This window comes from Gallinula chloropus (assembly GCF_964237585.1).
Source record: "Gallinula chloropus genome assembly, chromosome: 4".
In the NCBI taxonomy this organism is placed as follows: Eukaryota; Metazoa; Chordata; class Aves; order Gruiformes; family Rallidae; genus Gallinula; species Gallinula chloropus.
The window spans coordinates 50,527,961-50,543,466 of record NC_140088.1 but is presented as its reverse complement, the minus strand read 5'-3'; the positions used below and the strand labels follow the sequence as shown (position 1 = coordinate 50,543,466).

At 37.8% G+C, this 15,506-nt stretch overlaps 1 protein-coding gene across 2 annotated transcripts in view; it reads right to left on the bottom strand.

Moving 5' to 3' along the window:
- BLTP1 (bridge-like lipid transfer protein family member 1) overlaps positions 1-15,506 on the bottom strand; it is a gene marked incomplete at its 5' end in the record, with an annotated part of 114,037 nt that overhangs the window by 87,822 nt on the left and 10,709 nt on the right. For both annotated transcript variants that reach the window (XM_084262724.1, XM_084262725.1), the window contains 13 exons: positions 953-1,059; positions 1,203-1,381; positions 2,342-2,439; positions 3,407-3,562; positions 4,656-4,773; positions 5,663-5,754; positions 6,486-6,564; positions 7,397-7,553; positions 8,501-8,651; positions 9,513-9,592; positions 12,850-13,043; positions 13,619-13,700; positions 14,872-15,058. In XM_084262724.1, coding sequence (XP_084118850.1) covers positions 953-1,059; positions 1,203-1,381; positions 2,342-2,439; positions 3,407-3,562; positions 4,656-4,773; positions 5,663-5,754; positions 6,486-6,564; positions 7,397-7,553; positions 8,501-8,651; positions 9,513-9,592; positions 12,850-13,043; positions 13,619-13,700; positions 14,872-15,058 — 1,680 coding nt within the window. The remainder of the gene's footprint in view (positions 1-952; positions 1,060-1,202; positions 1,382-2,341; positions 2,440-3,406; positions 3,563-4,655; positions 4,774-5,662; positions 5,755-6,485; positions 6,565-7,396; positions 7,554-8,500; positions 8,652-9,512; positions 9,593-12,849; positions 13,044-13,618; positions 13,701-14,871; positions 15,059-15,506) is intronic.

The following is a 15,506-nucleotide window of genomic DNA, read 5'->3' as shown; positions in this document are numbered from 1 at the left end:
AACATGTTTGATTCTCGGATACTTGAAGAGTTTTATCTAGTGACTTGAAATAAAATACAGATGTTGGTGCAGTAATAAACACATTCTATCAGCATCACAGAAGTGAGCTGGACTGGGCAAAGGGATATTCCATACCATGTAACATCACGCTCCATACAGAACTGGAGAAGCTACCCAGGGGGTGGGATCACCACTCAGAAACACACTGCGCATCAGATTGTTTTTGCATGTAGTGAGCAGTTGCATCTGTGCATCACTTTTTGCTACTGTTGCTGCTATTGTTCTCTTCCTTTGTTATTGTATTAAACTGCCTTTATCTCAATCCACTCCTTGTTTTTCACATTCTCTCCATCCCACTGAGGGGGGAGAGGAGTGAGGGAGCAGCTGTGGGGTGCTCAGTTACCTGGGGGTCCTGAGGTTAAACCACGACACATATATAGTCTATTTAAACAGTGAAATCATAAGACATCACATCCAAGGGAAAAAAACTTAGAAAAAGTAAGGAACAGGATACTGCCAAAAACACTGTACTTCATACATAATATACCAAGTGTTATTTTATGTTATGCAACAAACCTGTGCAACCTGTCCTAGGGAACCTGCTTTGGCAGGGGGGTTGGACCGTCTCTGGAGGTCCCTTCCAACCACTAGATGTCTGTGAATCTGTGAAACCATTTAAGAGCTCCACTTTGTTAAGGACAAGAAGTGAACTACAGACAAAATCCTCTTTGTACACAGGCAACTGGGACGTGTTCTGAAACGCTGCATCAAAAGATGCTGCCAGTTTTTAACTCAACCCCGGTGCATTCAGAAGATCAGCGTTCTCACATGCGACATACAGTAGTAGTAGAGTTCAAAACTAATTTCTGCAAATTTAAGCTGTTTGATCCAGGAAAGACACAGCAGTTCCTGAAATGAAACATGCTAACAAGAAAAAGGTAGCGACACTTACAGGACTGTTTCAACTGCTCATCTGCCTTCTGGGGATAAATCGGGTGCCATGAGTAGTCAATTGTAAACACAACACTCGGGACTGTCCAGCATTCAACCCATCCAGCCCTTGCAAAGAGAAACATCAGGCTTTTATTTGAAAGTGCCATAGTGTCATTAAAGATCTTCCACGAACATACAGGGTTGCTGTCATCACAAACAAAATAGGTAAATATGAAGAAGTCATAAATATACATCACAATGAAACTCACTCTTCCTGAGTAATGTTCCTCCATTTGGGTTTGCCCGTTTTCTGAGCACTTTGACATTCGGCAGAGATACAAGACTCAGGACTTATTTTGTTAGGCTGACAATCTTTCATCAACATAAAGAGGGAATATTTACTGGGGTGACAATCTGGTAGATACAAACGAAGATCAACATCTTCTCCCTGAAATCAAATATTAGTAAGGGTGAAGTTAGTTTACGTTCACTTTATGCATAATGCTCACACTACTTGCGTGTTCACATGTGCCGTCATCTTAATTTTACAGGTAGAGCAAGCCAAGAAATCCCAACTCTCACATCTGACTGCTGAGCTCCCACCAATTTCTAGTACAACCCTAAGAGCTCTGTAGTTCTGAACAGTTCCCAAGTCCAGTAACTTGCACATAACACCACAGCAACCTGCAAAATACAGGGGCATGGCGTTTAGCGATCCCTGCTCTTCTGTTGTTCAAGCCATACCTGCAAAGTTGCAACTGGCCCAAAGCTACCCTTCAGCTCAACTAAATCATACCTTTTTTTTTCATATACTAATTAGGTAAAATGCAGCTTTCTTCGCTATAAAATTATACAAAATTACCAACATTATCAACTAGGAGGTTGGGGTTTGTTTAATTTTATTTTTAGTAGCATTAGATTGCTTCTATTTTAGGAAAGACAAGTAGTACAGCCTTTCAAAAAAATTACCTGGTTCTATTAAAAAGCACTTTATGATCATTACTTATTCTACAGAAGATCTTAAAAATCTGCAAGTCAGCTCTCCAAAATGGATTGGGGGTACCCAGTCCAGTATTTGATTTTTATCTTTGAACATATATTAAGTAAGTATACATACTAAATGTGTGTATATGTGTATGTGTATACACATATGAAGCATATGAATATCTATACTTTAGAAATCTACTTTTATTGGCGTTTATATAAATTAAAGCAGCCTTTGATTGGATGCTTCACATAAGCAACTGAAACCATTAACCTCTGCCTTACTTCAAGAAAAATTCTATGAACTGGAAGTTAAAGAGAATATTTTTCTTTCAGGAAAGAGCTTCCTCAAAACTTCCTGACTGAAGAAGGTAGGGCAGCTATCTCAGATTAAGATGACAAAAGGGATGAGGGGAGAACTTACCCTCAAAGAGAATCTAGTATTGCATGTGGTTGGAACGAAGTCAGTGAAAGGCAGCGAGAAAACGATGTTCAACGTTTCTCCACAAGCTGCTAGATAAACTGGGAGAGAAGAAAAACAAACAAAACATCTGTCACAATTACTCCCTATTTTGTTCTCTAACACATTATCAAGCATACGGGTAAGAATTATAAAGAGGTATTAAAGAACTCATGACATGGAAACTGGCATTTTAACTACCAACTAAGTACACCGTAGAAAATCATTCTGAAAGTATTTATTCCCTACAGCTTATATTTATAGAAGGGCACTGTACTTGACATAATGAAATTGCAAGCAGACAATCAAAACAACTGTAACTAATATCTTATGGCGTTATTGCTTCACACACCAGCTTTTGGGCAAGAAAACACACGCTGAAAGTTCCTCAGGCTTCTGAGGAAGCAGTAAGCCTTACTTTTAACCAGAACACAAGTTCATGATTTTGAATCCACCACCTTTTTTCTATATGGAAATTGCAAGATTCTAGCACAGCATAGACAATTGAAATAAGCAGGAACCAAACCGCACATTAAACAATGTTTTGGCTTTCTGAATTGTAGCTCTTCCATTTCACCTAGAATTAGCAGTATTATCTCCTGTTCTGAAATGACCAGGAAACAGACATTTCCAGTTACACCCAGTTCAAATGGTATTTTTCCAACATGACATAAAAAAAAAAAAAAAAAAAAAAACTTATTCCCAAGTGAATGCTTTCAGTTTGCTTACGGGATGTATGTCAAGTCACCTAGGTTGCTCTCTGCAAACTGTGGTAACTAAATCAAAGTCTCAAAGGCTCTTGAAAATTAATGCTGAAATGTGATCTTGAACTACACTCTCCCCAAAGCAGACTTCTACAAAGTCAGAACTTGGAACAATCTTAGGATGGCTTCTGCACATCAGCATAGTTATCACTGAACACAGATTCTTCTAGTAAAGAGATACTTCTTGCACACTCTATACACACACATTATATGTATTTTTGTAGTACACAGTCTTCTTCCAAATTTAAAAAAAAGGGGATCTCACCATTTTCTTGTTGTTTGGTGGAACAGTCAATCCAGTTGTGTTGATTTGCTGCCCAGATCATTTCAAATTGATGAAACATGACTTTGAAGTTCCACATATACGGAACAAATGAAAAAATATCAGGTGCGCTATCACTGGACCAGTCTTGGATCAAATCTGAACCCAAATAAAGTAAAAGATAAGTTAATAACAATCAAGTGAGAGATTTCTTCTTTAAACCTTTTGGCTTTTCATAAACTGCAAATCTTACTTATTTTCTCCTTTATAGAAAAAGGTAAATAAGAACAATGCACACTCCATTTCTCAGGCGGACAGTCCACAAATACTTGCTGTGAATCCATCTCCCATTTCTCAAGTGTTTAAGTTGGAAAGTCAAAAGTCTATTAAATTTTCTAGCAAAGTGGAGTAGCAAAGTTACAAATTGACCTAAAAGCTTCCTACCCACTGCTTTCCCTCGGTTTTCCACTCCAGTGCTCTGAACATGTACATCAAAGATACTTCCTAACGCAGCAAAACTGAGTTCTTGTAGCAGTTCACGTTTGCTCCGGATGGACGGGTAGACAAAGCCACGTACTGAAGCACTACACAGACAATGGCTCCGGCCTCACCAGGAGGATAACTTCATTAGCATGGCACTACGCCTGCACTAATTAATCCTTCCTCCCAGCAGGGCTAATTAGCCCAGGCAGTGCCACATTGATGGGGCCTCATTCTTTCCATTACTGCAGCTGGAACACTCTGCAACAGTTTGGTGATGCTGTATCACCTCGTAGCGCCTTGTGCGCACCTATTCTTGCTCACAGCCAAAATCCTACAGAGCAAATTACTTTCTCTCATCATCTGTCAGCCACAGGGACATGACCCAAAGCATAAGTAGTTGAAAATCAGTCAGCCAAAGGGAAAGATATCGAAGAAACCAACATTCTAAGTGAGCAATATTAAACAAATCAAGAGCTCTGATAAATTTCAGATTAATTTATTTCTAAGATCACTTAGCTACAGATCAAATTTAGTTTAGATGTCAGAAAATTAAATTATTTGGTATCTCTACTCCAATATAAGAGTATCATGTACTCAGACACTTGTAGGCAACAAAAAATCATCAGGAACTTTGTCCTCGGAAGCAATTTCTGCTCCTTAATATGTTAAATCAGAGTACCTGAACCTTGTACACCTGTGCAAATTTGAGAAGAAATTGCAAAGAAAGAATACTTAATTTCACATGTAACTTATCTAGTAAAGAAGTTACCTGTAAAGAAGTTTTTCTGAGCAAAGATAAAATGATAGGTTGCTTTATAAACCTCAAGTTCACATTGCCACGTCTGTGACATATTCCATATCCGGGGATAGCTGGCATTAATGTGAAACTGTGAACAAGATATTAAAGCGTCAGAATTACTTGAAAATATGACAATGCTTGACCCTGCAGCTCAGCAGTTTTCACATATGTACTCTGCTGAATAATTAAAACTGTTTTCCTGCTGGGATGAACAGAAGGCCTCTCCAGTTCCTTAATAATTTAATCTACCTCTCCCTGTGTTTGAAGGTCAAGTGTTAGTGTATTCATTTATTTGGAAAGGTATACTACAGACTTCTGCTACATCTGCTGCAGCAGACACCCCAAGTAATTTATAAACTGAAATTTTCATTACAAGTGTCACTTTTTGTGATATACTAAAGATAAAATCCCTCAGACTATAATATTTTTCCACATTTGATATGAGGCTCACATTCAGACACTGAAAACATTGCTCTAATAAGGTCATCTAAAAACTAGTCTGAAAGGTAGTCCCCAGAATGACCGTATTACAGAAATTAAACACTAGGCAAACAAAAGAATAATGCTTTATTCTGTCTTGAGTAGTCTAAGCACTATGAGGTACTTTCATGTACTTACGCAGACACAGCCTGTTGCACAGCTAGTGAGTGTAACCATTTATTAAGGTAAAGTCTAGACGAACACACAGCCCCAAACAAGGCAAAATATGTAAACAATACTCCAATTTCTTCACTGCTCTCAATAATTTAGATACCAAGTTTTATATATATAAAATCTAATTCATTCAAAGTTACACATGTGCAGTTACATGTGTATATGTAGGCTCCTTATATATTCATGCCTACGCAAAATACATTCAAAAAGTGTATCTCTTTATTGTTAAATAACCTGAAGAGCTGCTCCGCAGAACAATAAATACATTTTTTATTAAAAATCCTCTAGAGACTGAAGCTTTGTCCTTATTAACACAAACTTACAGCTAGCATTTCAGCTTCTAAGAGAGTACGGTACTGCATGCTGCTGGTGGCATCAACATGTAGAAGCTGTCCTTTAATTGTAGGTGAATAGCCTAGCAGGTAAAAGATACAAAACGTAATCATTTAGACACAAGAGTTACACAAATATTGAGATAAATTTTCACCAGTGATTTAAGCAGTCTGCTAACAGTCAAGAAATATCATAATGGAAATTAGTACTATGATAATTCTGTTCTTTACTATTTATCAAATAAGACCTTAACATGTTCTGCCTTCATGTCGGAGGGATGACAGTCTTGCTGAGTCTGGAAAAGCTCAGGTTCAGTTGATTGGAGTTTAAATTGCTGAGTAAAACTCAAATATGCCAGAAAAAAATCAAGAGAACAAAAAAAATTCACAAAGAGCTTCAAAGATGAGAAAATGCAAACACTCAGAATTTTACATTTATCTCCATCTCACCTTGGATTTTGGGGCTTGCTTTGTTTTCTTAACTCATTTCTCAACACTACTACACTAATGCTATTGAAGATGCCTTACTGCTCTGAGCTGAGAGTACATCCATTATCTGCTCCAGTACACAGTTACATGATAGGTCAAGTAGTTAGGAATTTGTGTTTCCTACCCCAAACAAAAAATGGAGGCAACTTAACTATTTATATATGTAAATTCTTTAATAATCTCACAATACTTTTGGTTCTTTTACACATGAACATACATTTCACAGTTCAAAATAAAAACACTACAAGACATTCAGACATACAGGAATTAAGACAGCTATTCAGGAAAAACATTCCGAAAACAATTAAGCTTAGTCTTAACTCACCATTTTCACCGACTGTCATGGGAATATTTATTTCCAAATATGATCCTGCACCAACATTTACATGTACAGCATTAGTTTCCTGTATTGCAAGAAAGGAAAAAAAGTCCAAACTTTATTTCTAGGCTTGCCACAGAAGAACCAGTGTACTTTAGACCTCTGGCTATCATTATCCACATCTGGATTAAGGCACCAGATGACTTCTGTCTTTCTTGCCTTCATAAAAATTACTAATGGAATGATAAACTCTAATACCAAATTAAAAAATTACTAATGAAAATTACAAGTGAAAAATTACTAATGAAATAACAAACACTGATACCAAATAACACCATATTTAGGCCTAACTTGCTGCCTTAAGTCCACTAACAGAAACAGAGCAAGACATTCTGATCCCATGCCTAAGAGGACAGGTGAATATATATTTCTGTCATTACACTTTCTAACTCAGTCACCAAAAACCCCACAGGTGTACAAAGCAGTCACACTATATCCCATTTATAAGAGCCTCAACAAGAGAAGGAAAAATCCAACACCCTACACATAAGCATCTTTTCTTCCCACACTGTCATCTCTCCCATAGCATTAGATATTAATCTAATATCAGAAGAAATGATCTTGTAGTGATGGGGAGCTTCATCTAGTGGAAGACTGCACAGGAAACATCTAGATCATGAATTCCCAAGACTGTAGGAGTTGCCACCACCTAAGACACAGCTTTAAGGTTTAAAAGAAACTTAACATAAGCCAGGAAGTGTTCACGCCTCACAGGCAGTATTTCTCTTTGAAGAGTTTGCCCATAATTATGGAAGACCAAACCAAAACCCATTGATCAAGATTTTGACAAGCCAATGAAATAACAAAGTGTAATCACAGACAATGAGCTATTTTCTAGATAAGTTTTTATTACTTACCCTATTTTTGGTAAAAAGCAAATCAATGGTGGCATCTGCAATAATATTCATCCGCAGTTCAAAAGCAAGGATCTGCCTTGGTTTCCCAGGCTGAGCAATTTCTGAGACTTTCATAACTTGGTAGTCTGGTGGGAAGAAAAATTTCCACAAACAATCCCTAGTGGGGGGCGGGAGGGGGAGGGAAAGCGGTGGTTTATTTTTTATTCACAGAAGACACACAGACATTTACACATATTTACACATCTATTTGGTTCACTTAATTATCTTCCAGTGAGCTGAGTCTTTAGACAACCACTGTACAAGCTAAGAAAGAACATGTGCTTATGCCTTCATCATGGGAGCCTCGTCATACCGAACAACTACTCTTTGGCTGCCATTCTCACACTCCTAAGAGACAGTTAATCATAACAGTTTCACAGGAGAATTAATGGAGGTCAAGAAAAGTATCAATCTTTAATTAATAGGGGAAAAGGAGGAAAGAACTGATTATGTCACTTTTACTTAATAGGCCTTTACTCTAAACAATCCCATTGTCTCCACCAGAACCACTCAGGAGCAAAACATCGAGAACCAAGTGAAGAACAGTAGAAGAGCTCTGGCCTCATATTTTGTCACTAAAGTATCTAGTTAATAAATATTTTGGAGACTGCATCAAACAGCTGATTCTCTTAAGGAGGGATAAATTATTCCCACCTCATTATTTTCGTAGCCAGATTTGTACCTCCATCAAGTTTTCTTGTCAATACACAGTGTTTTCTCATTAATAAGCTAATAGGAGTTTGACCCGTCTGAAGGTAACCAATAAAAACATTAAACCCTTAGGTATGTAACACTTAATAAGCAGTAAAAGTACTTTGCTGACAAAAATTAGTAACATGATGTGTTAATTTAATAATAAAAATTTGTGGAGGATCCTAACTTCGGAAGGCCAGCAAGATAAACGACAATGAACTTACTAATACTAAACCATTGTGGCAAGACTCTGGTTTAGACTTCCTAGTCTACCCCAGAATTACCAGTCTGAGCAACTGCACATTGGGAACTTTCAAATGTTTTCTCAATAATATTAAAGATTAAAGCTGAAGATGTAAACCATGATGATACCTCTGTCTATCAGCCCAAGGCCCGTAGTTGAAGTCTGTTCCTTTTCCACAAACAATGTCCAAACCCCAACATGGTGGCAGATCCTGTAATTTGCTGTCTTCGTTGTTTGCTTCTCCATCATTGCTCTCCTCTATCTCCTCTGGTACAAGACCTATATTGCATAATGTAATAAACAAACTATTAAAGGAAGCTGCTTCAAATGAGCATGAAAAATGTTTGCTAAGCACAAGGCAATTAAAGCAACCTGATGTCAGTTTCATTTGAGACCACTACAGCACACAAATGTCAAGACAAAATTCAAAGCAGGCTCCCTGGGGAATTCAAGAGTACGAAAAGAATCCTCAAGATTTGCTGAAGCACTGCTCAGTCATATCAGTGAAATGCTCTTAAGCATTGCTTTTTACCAATACAGGCTTTCATACATTCAACGTTCAGTTCCAAACCCCACTTAGAAACCAAGTTTTGAAAGAAGATTAATTTAATCCATTTCTATACACAGTGCAAACAAATAAAAAGGAAGACTTACTATAGTAGACCCAGAGTTACCAGTAAAAATTGAGGCAGTCATTCAGCAACCATCCAAGGTTGCCATCTATCTTACACCACTACACATCATTACTGAACATGTTTCCCTTTGTTCAAAATTCAGGCAATACCTTCAGCTTTTGCAAACAAAAAACACTCCAGGAAAATGAAGTGCTGATAGAATGTACTGGATGTAAAGCAAGAGAGACAGGCACTGCAACAATCAGAAATAATCAGTCCATAAAACAACGTAGAAATTGGCAATAGTTCAAAATTTTACCCCTTTATAATCATGATACAGAAGAAAATACCCTATGAGCTTATAAGCATACTTACAAATGCTTTTATTGGCCCCAAAACATTATGCTCTTTCAGCACAAAAAAAAAAAAAAAAGGAAAGAAATTGTCTAGCAAGTCCAGACAGATAAATAAATATCCTTCAAGTCCCTTTAAAATTTTAGCTTTGTATTTAACAGAAGGTACCTACCTGGTTCATCCATATAGTAATAGATATCGACATCATTGGACTGCATTACAACAAAACCTTCACCCATCAGCCTTGGTGGTCTGTAATAGAAAAGAGTGCCAAAATAAAGATTAAAAAGCAATGCACTGAGACAAATCTTTATGAATTCAAGTAATTTTAAATGCAACATGCTAAGATAATGGAAGGGGTTACACAGGTCAGGCTCACTTGCAGCTTTTAAGTAGCACATGCTTAACCACAGAATCACCAATAAAACTGCTATCTGCATCAAGCTAGCCAGCATTGTCTGTGGTAACTGACCAGGAAGACACTGTGGGCAAGGCTCAAGGCTTTGTGGGACAGGATCCCAAGACACTGGCTCCATATATTTGTACTGTTCTTGCCTGCAGCCTGATTGACTGTAGCAACAGTCTAATTGAGCTTCTGACAACAAATACTTCGAGTATTCAAGTCTATCTGGTCTCAATTCTCCTACCAAAAAGGCAGCTGTCATATTGCTAGGCTATGTCTACGCTGATTTACAAAACCTTGATCATTATGTTCTTGCTGTTATTATTATTACTAGAGTAACTTCAAAGTTTAGTTAACTCAAGCACAAAGATACCAGGTCCCTCTCCACAAAGCCATTCCTCAGTTACCATAAACCACAGCCAACTACCAAAGTTTCACTTTCAGTGCTCCTTTCCACCAAGAGTTCATTTCTCCTTGTCCTATATCATTCTTTCACCTGCTAATTGTTTTCTTACAAAAATAGCACTTTAAACCAAAGGGACAAGGCATCCTCAGTAATTAGACCATTAGTTTAAAAAAAAAGTCTGTTCATCCTCAATAACATTTCTCTCCATATGAAAGGATCTGTGTCAGAATTAATACACAGAACACTTCTCCTAACACTATAATACTATTAGACTGTATATTGGTATATTACAATCCCTTTCTTACAGTATTACAACATGCTAATTTACATAATATTATATTTTATCGTAGCAATAATATTATAAAGTGAAAATCTATTTTTGCTGCCAAAGGTGGTTTTGCCATTTTTCAGCCACTTTTTAAAACTGCCACCTCTTAACAAAAAAAAACCAAAATTCCCATGACAGAAATACATGATGTAAGAGTGGAACATTTTAGAAGCACATTGCCCATTTCACCACAGCTCAAATGCAGGGAAGTTCAGAAAATACGGAAGACAGCAGATGCAGATCAGATCCCATGTACCAAAGAACTTCTGGCAATGGCAACACAGCAGGAACCTTAAAATCAATTTTACTGTGAGAGTAACAGCAGCAGTGAAAGATGAAACTCTTTCTAGTCACTCCCAATTTTCCAATTATTTCTTTTTCCTGTCCAAAACTGAATTGGCCTCCCCAACGAGATATAAATAGAATGAGATATTAAAAAAAAATAACAAATTGTTTATTGGTTCAGGAATAGAAGCTGGAAGGAAAGCCTTCAGAGATATATAAATAGTAGTTCATGGGAAGAGCTCAGTTTATTCTGCCCACACCCCTCAATAGGCACACACAAGTCAGCAAGACAGCCTGGAGTGCTTAGTCTCAAAACACCATACAGAGATTTATCTAGACCCATGCAAATATATCAGCGGAACAACATCACCGTTTTAATAAAAATGAAGTGCAACGTATGAATGCACAGGCCAGACCAAGCAATTGTTTACTTATGTCTTCCCAATGGCACTTACTTATACTGACTTAAAATAATTAATAATTTTAATCTAAAGCACTGAAAAGAGTTTTTAAGCTAAGCCTTCTTCAAGATGGACAATTGGCTTAACAGAAACCGTCATAAAGAAATACCTACAGGCAAGCTTGAAGAGCTGACAGAATGGTCAAATTCTCCTGTCAAACAACCACTACATGTTTTCATCCTCATCACTTCTGCCATACTCTACTTTCTAGAGCAAAGCTATGAGGTCTTGCACTAAATGGAAGTGGAGGGGGAGGGAAAAACAGTTTTCAAGGTGTTTTTTTCATGTCTGTATTGATTAGCCAGTCTGTTACAGATTTCATCAAGTCACTTGACTGGTTTTCATATGTGCATCACCTGCAGCACTTTCTGAAAGTAAAGACACTCAGCTTAAAGATTAAACTAAAGAAGCATAAGAAGACAGGCTCTAAAGATTCAGACATTCCCAGTTTCCAGTGAACTGGGTCATTTGTTGACTCTATCCAGTAAATTAGGGCACATGTTTTCTGCACACATGCCATCCTTCAGACATCAGGAGCTGCAGGGATGGTAACAGAATAAAAAACCCACTTAGCGGAAGCAGGAGAAAAGGCTAATAGTTTGAGTATCTTAATCCTATTTTGTTTCCATCTTGTTTATTTTCTAAATTAATTGGAGAAATTTCCTTTGTCGTCATGTTGGAAGAGCAGGATTCTGCACAAATTCACAGAACACTATTTGAAAGCATATAAATGCATATCACAGGCAGCAGTATTTCTCTGACAAACTGCACCTTAATTGGCTTTCTATTTCCAAGCATCATAATTCACTCATTGCTTAGGAGGTATAAAACAGGCATAATCATTTTACATAAACTCATAAACACAGTTGACCAAGGACAGCATACATTATTTATTTTTTGTTGAGCAAGTAACACCTGGGAAAGACTTTGAAATTCAGCAGTTTTGTCCAAATTATCTATTGAATTTATAATACTATAAGCAATGAATAAGATAATGCAGAAAATTCTGGCTATAATGTTCACACAATAATTAGTATCAAGAATATTAACACAGTACGCACTTAAATGTCTTGCAGGTCAACTTGAAGGAAAATCAAGAACCCTAGTGTCAAATGATTTCATGCAAGCATCCTTTCTTTTGTTTGACTCGTTACTTACACAGTTTGTTAAAGCTCTGTACACAGAGGTCAAAGCATCAGCGATCTGCCTTCAAAAGATAACACGATTTCTCCTACAGCAAGTACTGCACAGCTTTTCCCCGTTTTAAAAAACTATTTTCCAAATCACACATGAATCAGTTCTGCAGAAGTCAACACCTCCAACATCGCATTTATCCTAGAAATCAAATGCTGTCAAAGCCTGTGTAGAGCTATAGTAGCTGAGTGAAGGGAAGTAAAAGTTGAACGCAGGATATCATAAGACATATAATCTACAATGAAATAGATAACCAGCACTTCCTCCATGAATAAAATCGTTTCGAAGATCCAACATTTAAAACCTTTGGAATGGTAAAACTGCCAGTAAAACACACACTAAGAAAAACAAACTCAGAGAAACAAACACAGTATTTTCTTCATTTTCTTAAAATAAAGAATAAAATATGGAAACAAAAACCCCAACACTTACTCATCGTTCTGAAGACCAACATATCTGGGACTTGGAACCAGCATGACTCTAACATTTTCCAGTTTTCCTTTCACAATGTGCATAAACTGATCAAGGTGGCTCGAAGGTGGTTTTGTGGTGTATGTCAAAAATGCATCATCAAAGTTAATACAAAGTGTTTGTGGCTGATAATGGTTCCCAAATGCCAAGCGACCCTAAATCAAAGAGAAAAATCAAATTACTTGTCAGACATACATATTTACCTAAAGTAATGGAATTAAACCGACAATATGCAAATAAAGACTGAGGACAAAAATCCTGGCCATACCCTGTGCATCTCTAAAAACACTGCCCAGCACATTTAACACACAATATCCTATCTCCTGTCACCTCAACAATGGTTTTCCCATGCTTTTCTGGGAGGAAACATCACACTTTAAGGAACATGTCCAAATATCCCTATTAAAAGATGCAGAGAAGAAAAGGAAAAAGAAGAAAAAACGCAACACACCACACTACACACATACTACCGAGCTTCATTACTTGGTGATGTTCTTGAAAGCATTAAAAGTCTGAGACACAAGTATTTCCAAAGCAGAGAACATTACCATGTTCCCATCAGCACCAGCAGGATTTGGGACTGCGTCAAGGGAGTGCTTGTAGTGTCCCTTTAGAACTTTGCTTGTAGCATGAAGGAGAACAAAAACTCAGGAAAACTGTAAGAAAAATTAATGGCAAGCCTGACTCTTAAGCATATGCTACAAATTACCATCAGGATCTTCTCACTTACCGTGCTCACGTTGACTTTAATGACTGGAATCAGTGATCTCCATGAAGAAGAAGGGTCTTGAGATTCTGTTTTTACTTTAACGCTACCAGGGGGGTAAAAAAAGCAGTTTATTATTTTGTTTTTTCTGCAGAATAACTAACCAACCTTTTCTTCTACAGGTTTTCAGTGCACAGCTCTCAGAGAACAATCCTTCTTCCCAGGGGTGTCTCCTGTAAGGGACTGGCTTGCAGACTACTGCAGCCTCTTCCAGACCATGGAAGAACAGCAGGAAGCATATGCAGCTACACCCTGTGTCCTGTTTTACTGAGCTGACACAGGCAGAAAACAAGTGTGCAAAGTTTAACTCAAACCAGCATTTACTTAAATCTTCCTCAAGGGAACTTGGTCTCTTCTATACACTAATAACCTGATCCTTCCAGCTTGCTGGTGTGGGATATTATATTTCACATAGGCAGAAGTCCTTCCTGCACCCGTTAACAAGGGTGTAAGATGGAAAGACTTGCTCAGAGGCACAGCTTTTACCCAAACCCAGGATTGCCACAGCATCCTGCAGCTGTCCACTGCAGAAATTTAGTGACACGCACTGGCCTGGCCAGCAGCAGTAGGAGGACTCAAGTCTCATTAGATCTTCCCTGCTCCTGCCAAGAAATCAGTCTGCTGGGATTCTGCCCAAAGATGGACTTATTGTTGAACACCTGACTCTGCTACACACAAGCTGTGCAGAACTCCTCATAGACCTGCACCATTTTCTGGGGTGCTCCAAAAAGACTAATAAAATAAGAAAAGAAGGTTTGTGTAGCTATACACAAACACACATCCCTAAAAAACACAACAAGTCATCCCGAGTTTAAAGCTCAAACATCACTAAGACCTCTCAACACCACACAGATCCTCACATTTTGTCTGTTCAATGCCTTGAGCAGCTACTGTTTCTATTGAGTAATACCATTATTATTCTGCAAGTATAATCCTCTTCAACACATGCTCCCTTTCCACAAGTGCACCTCAAATAGATTTTTCAACCTGTCTCTGATCATTAAACAAGGAGTTTGGTTGTGGTTTTTAATTATTACGGTAGAAAGTCTGAGGAAAAGAAAAAGATTTAGATTGTCAGGCTTGTCAGTGCAATTTCTCTCTCAGCTGCACTTCAACCATTTGGCCTCCAGAGCATATGATAACAAAACATTACCCAATTAGTTCAGCGCTTTTCAGAACAAAGCATCAACAAAATAGCAAAATGAATCATAATTTACCTTTCAAGATTTGTATGTGTTCTCTGCCGCCCGTTTACTTGTGCTTTTTCATCATCTTTCTTCGCTGGAATTATTGTGGGATCCAAGCCAAACAGTTCTTGAAGTTGTCCATAGAGCTCGGAACGGTTGTACACATGAAATTCAAAGTCGTTCACCATAATATACAGTCGTGTTTCTGCCTTTGGATCTAAACAAGTGGTAGGAAAAAAGAGTTTCTAATTCTATTCCAGTGTTCCCTTACAATATTCACAGGTTTTCAGATCTGTCTATTTTGCAAAAACAATCTCCACAGTAGTAAACAGCTGCTGAAGTGCACATTAAAAAGCAGCAAAAAAACCTCCACAAAATAATTACGCCATTCCAAGCAAATCAGTAAAACCTGGCAAATAAGACAGCTGCATGCAAACTAGGAAACCTGAAAAGCATTTCACCCTTGGGTCACAATCCAAAAACAAACCCAGGCAGGACCCGCATAAACAGGTAAATTATGTTTATTCAGTCTCTCATTTAAAACCAGACAAAACCCCCTCTTGATGCACGGCGCAGAAGCCTCAGTGCCACCTTCTGCTTTTTAGCACAGTATTGGTACTCGAGACCAATTCAACCTCAAAAAACTGACTAGTTTTCTAGCCAAG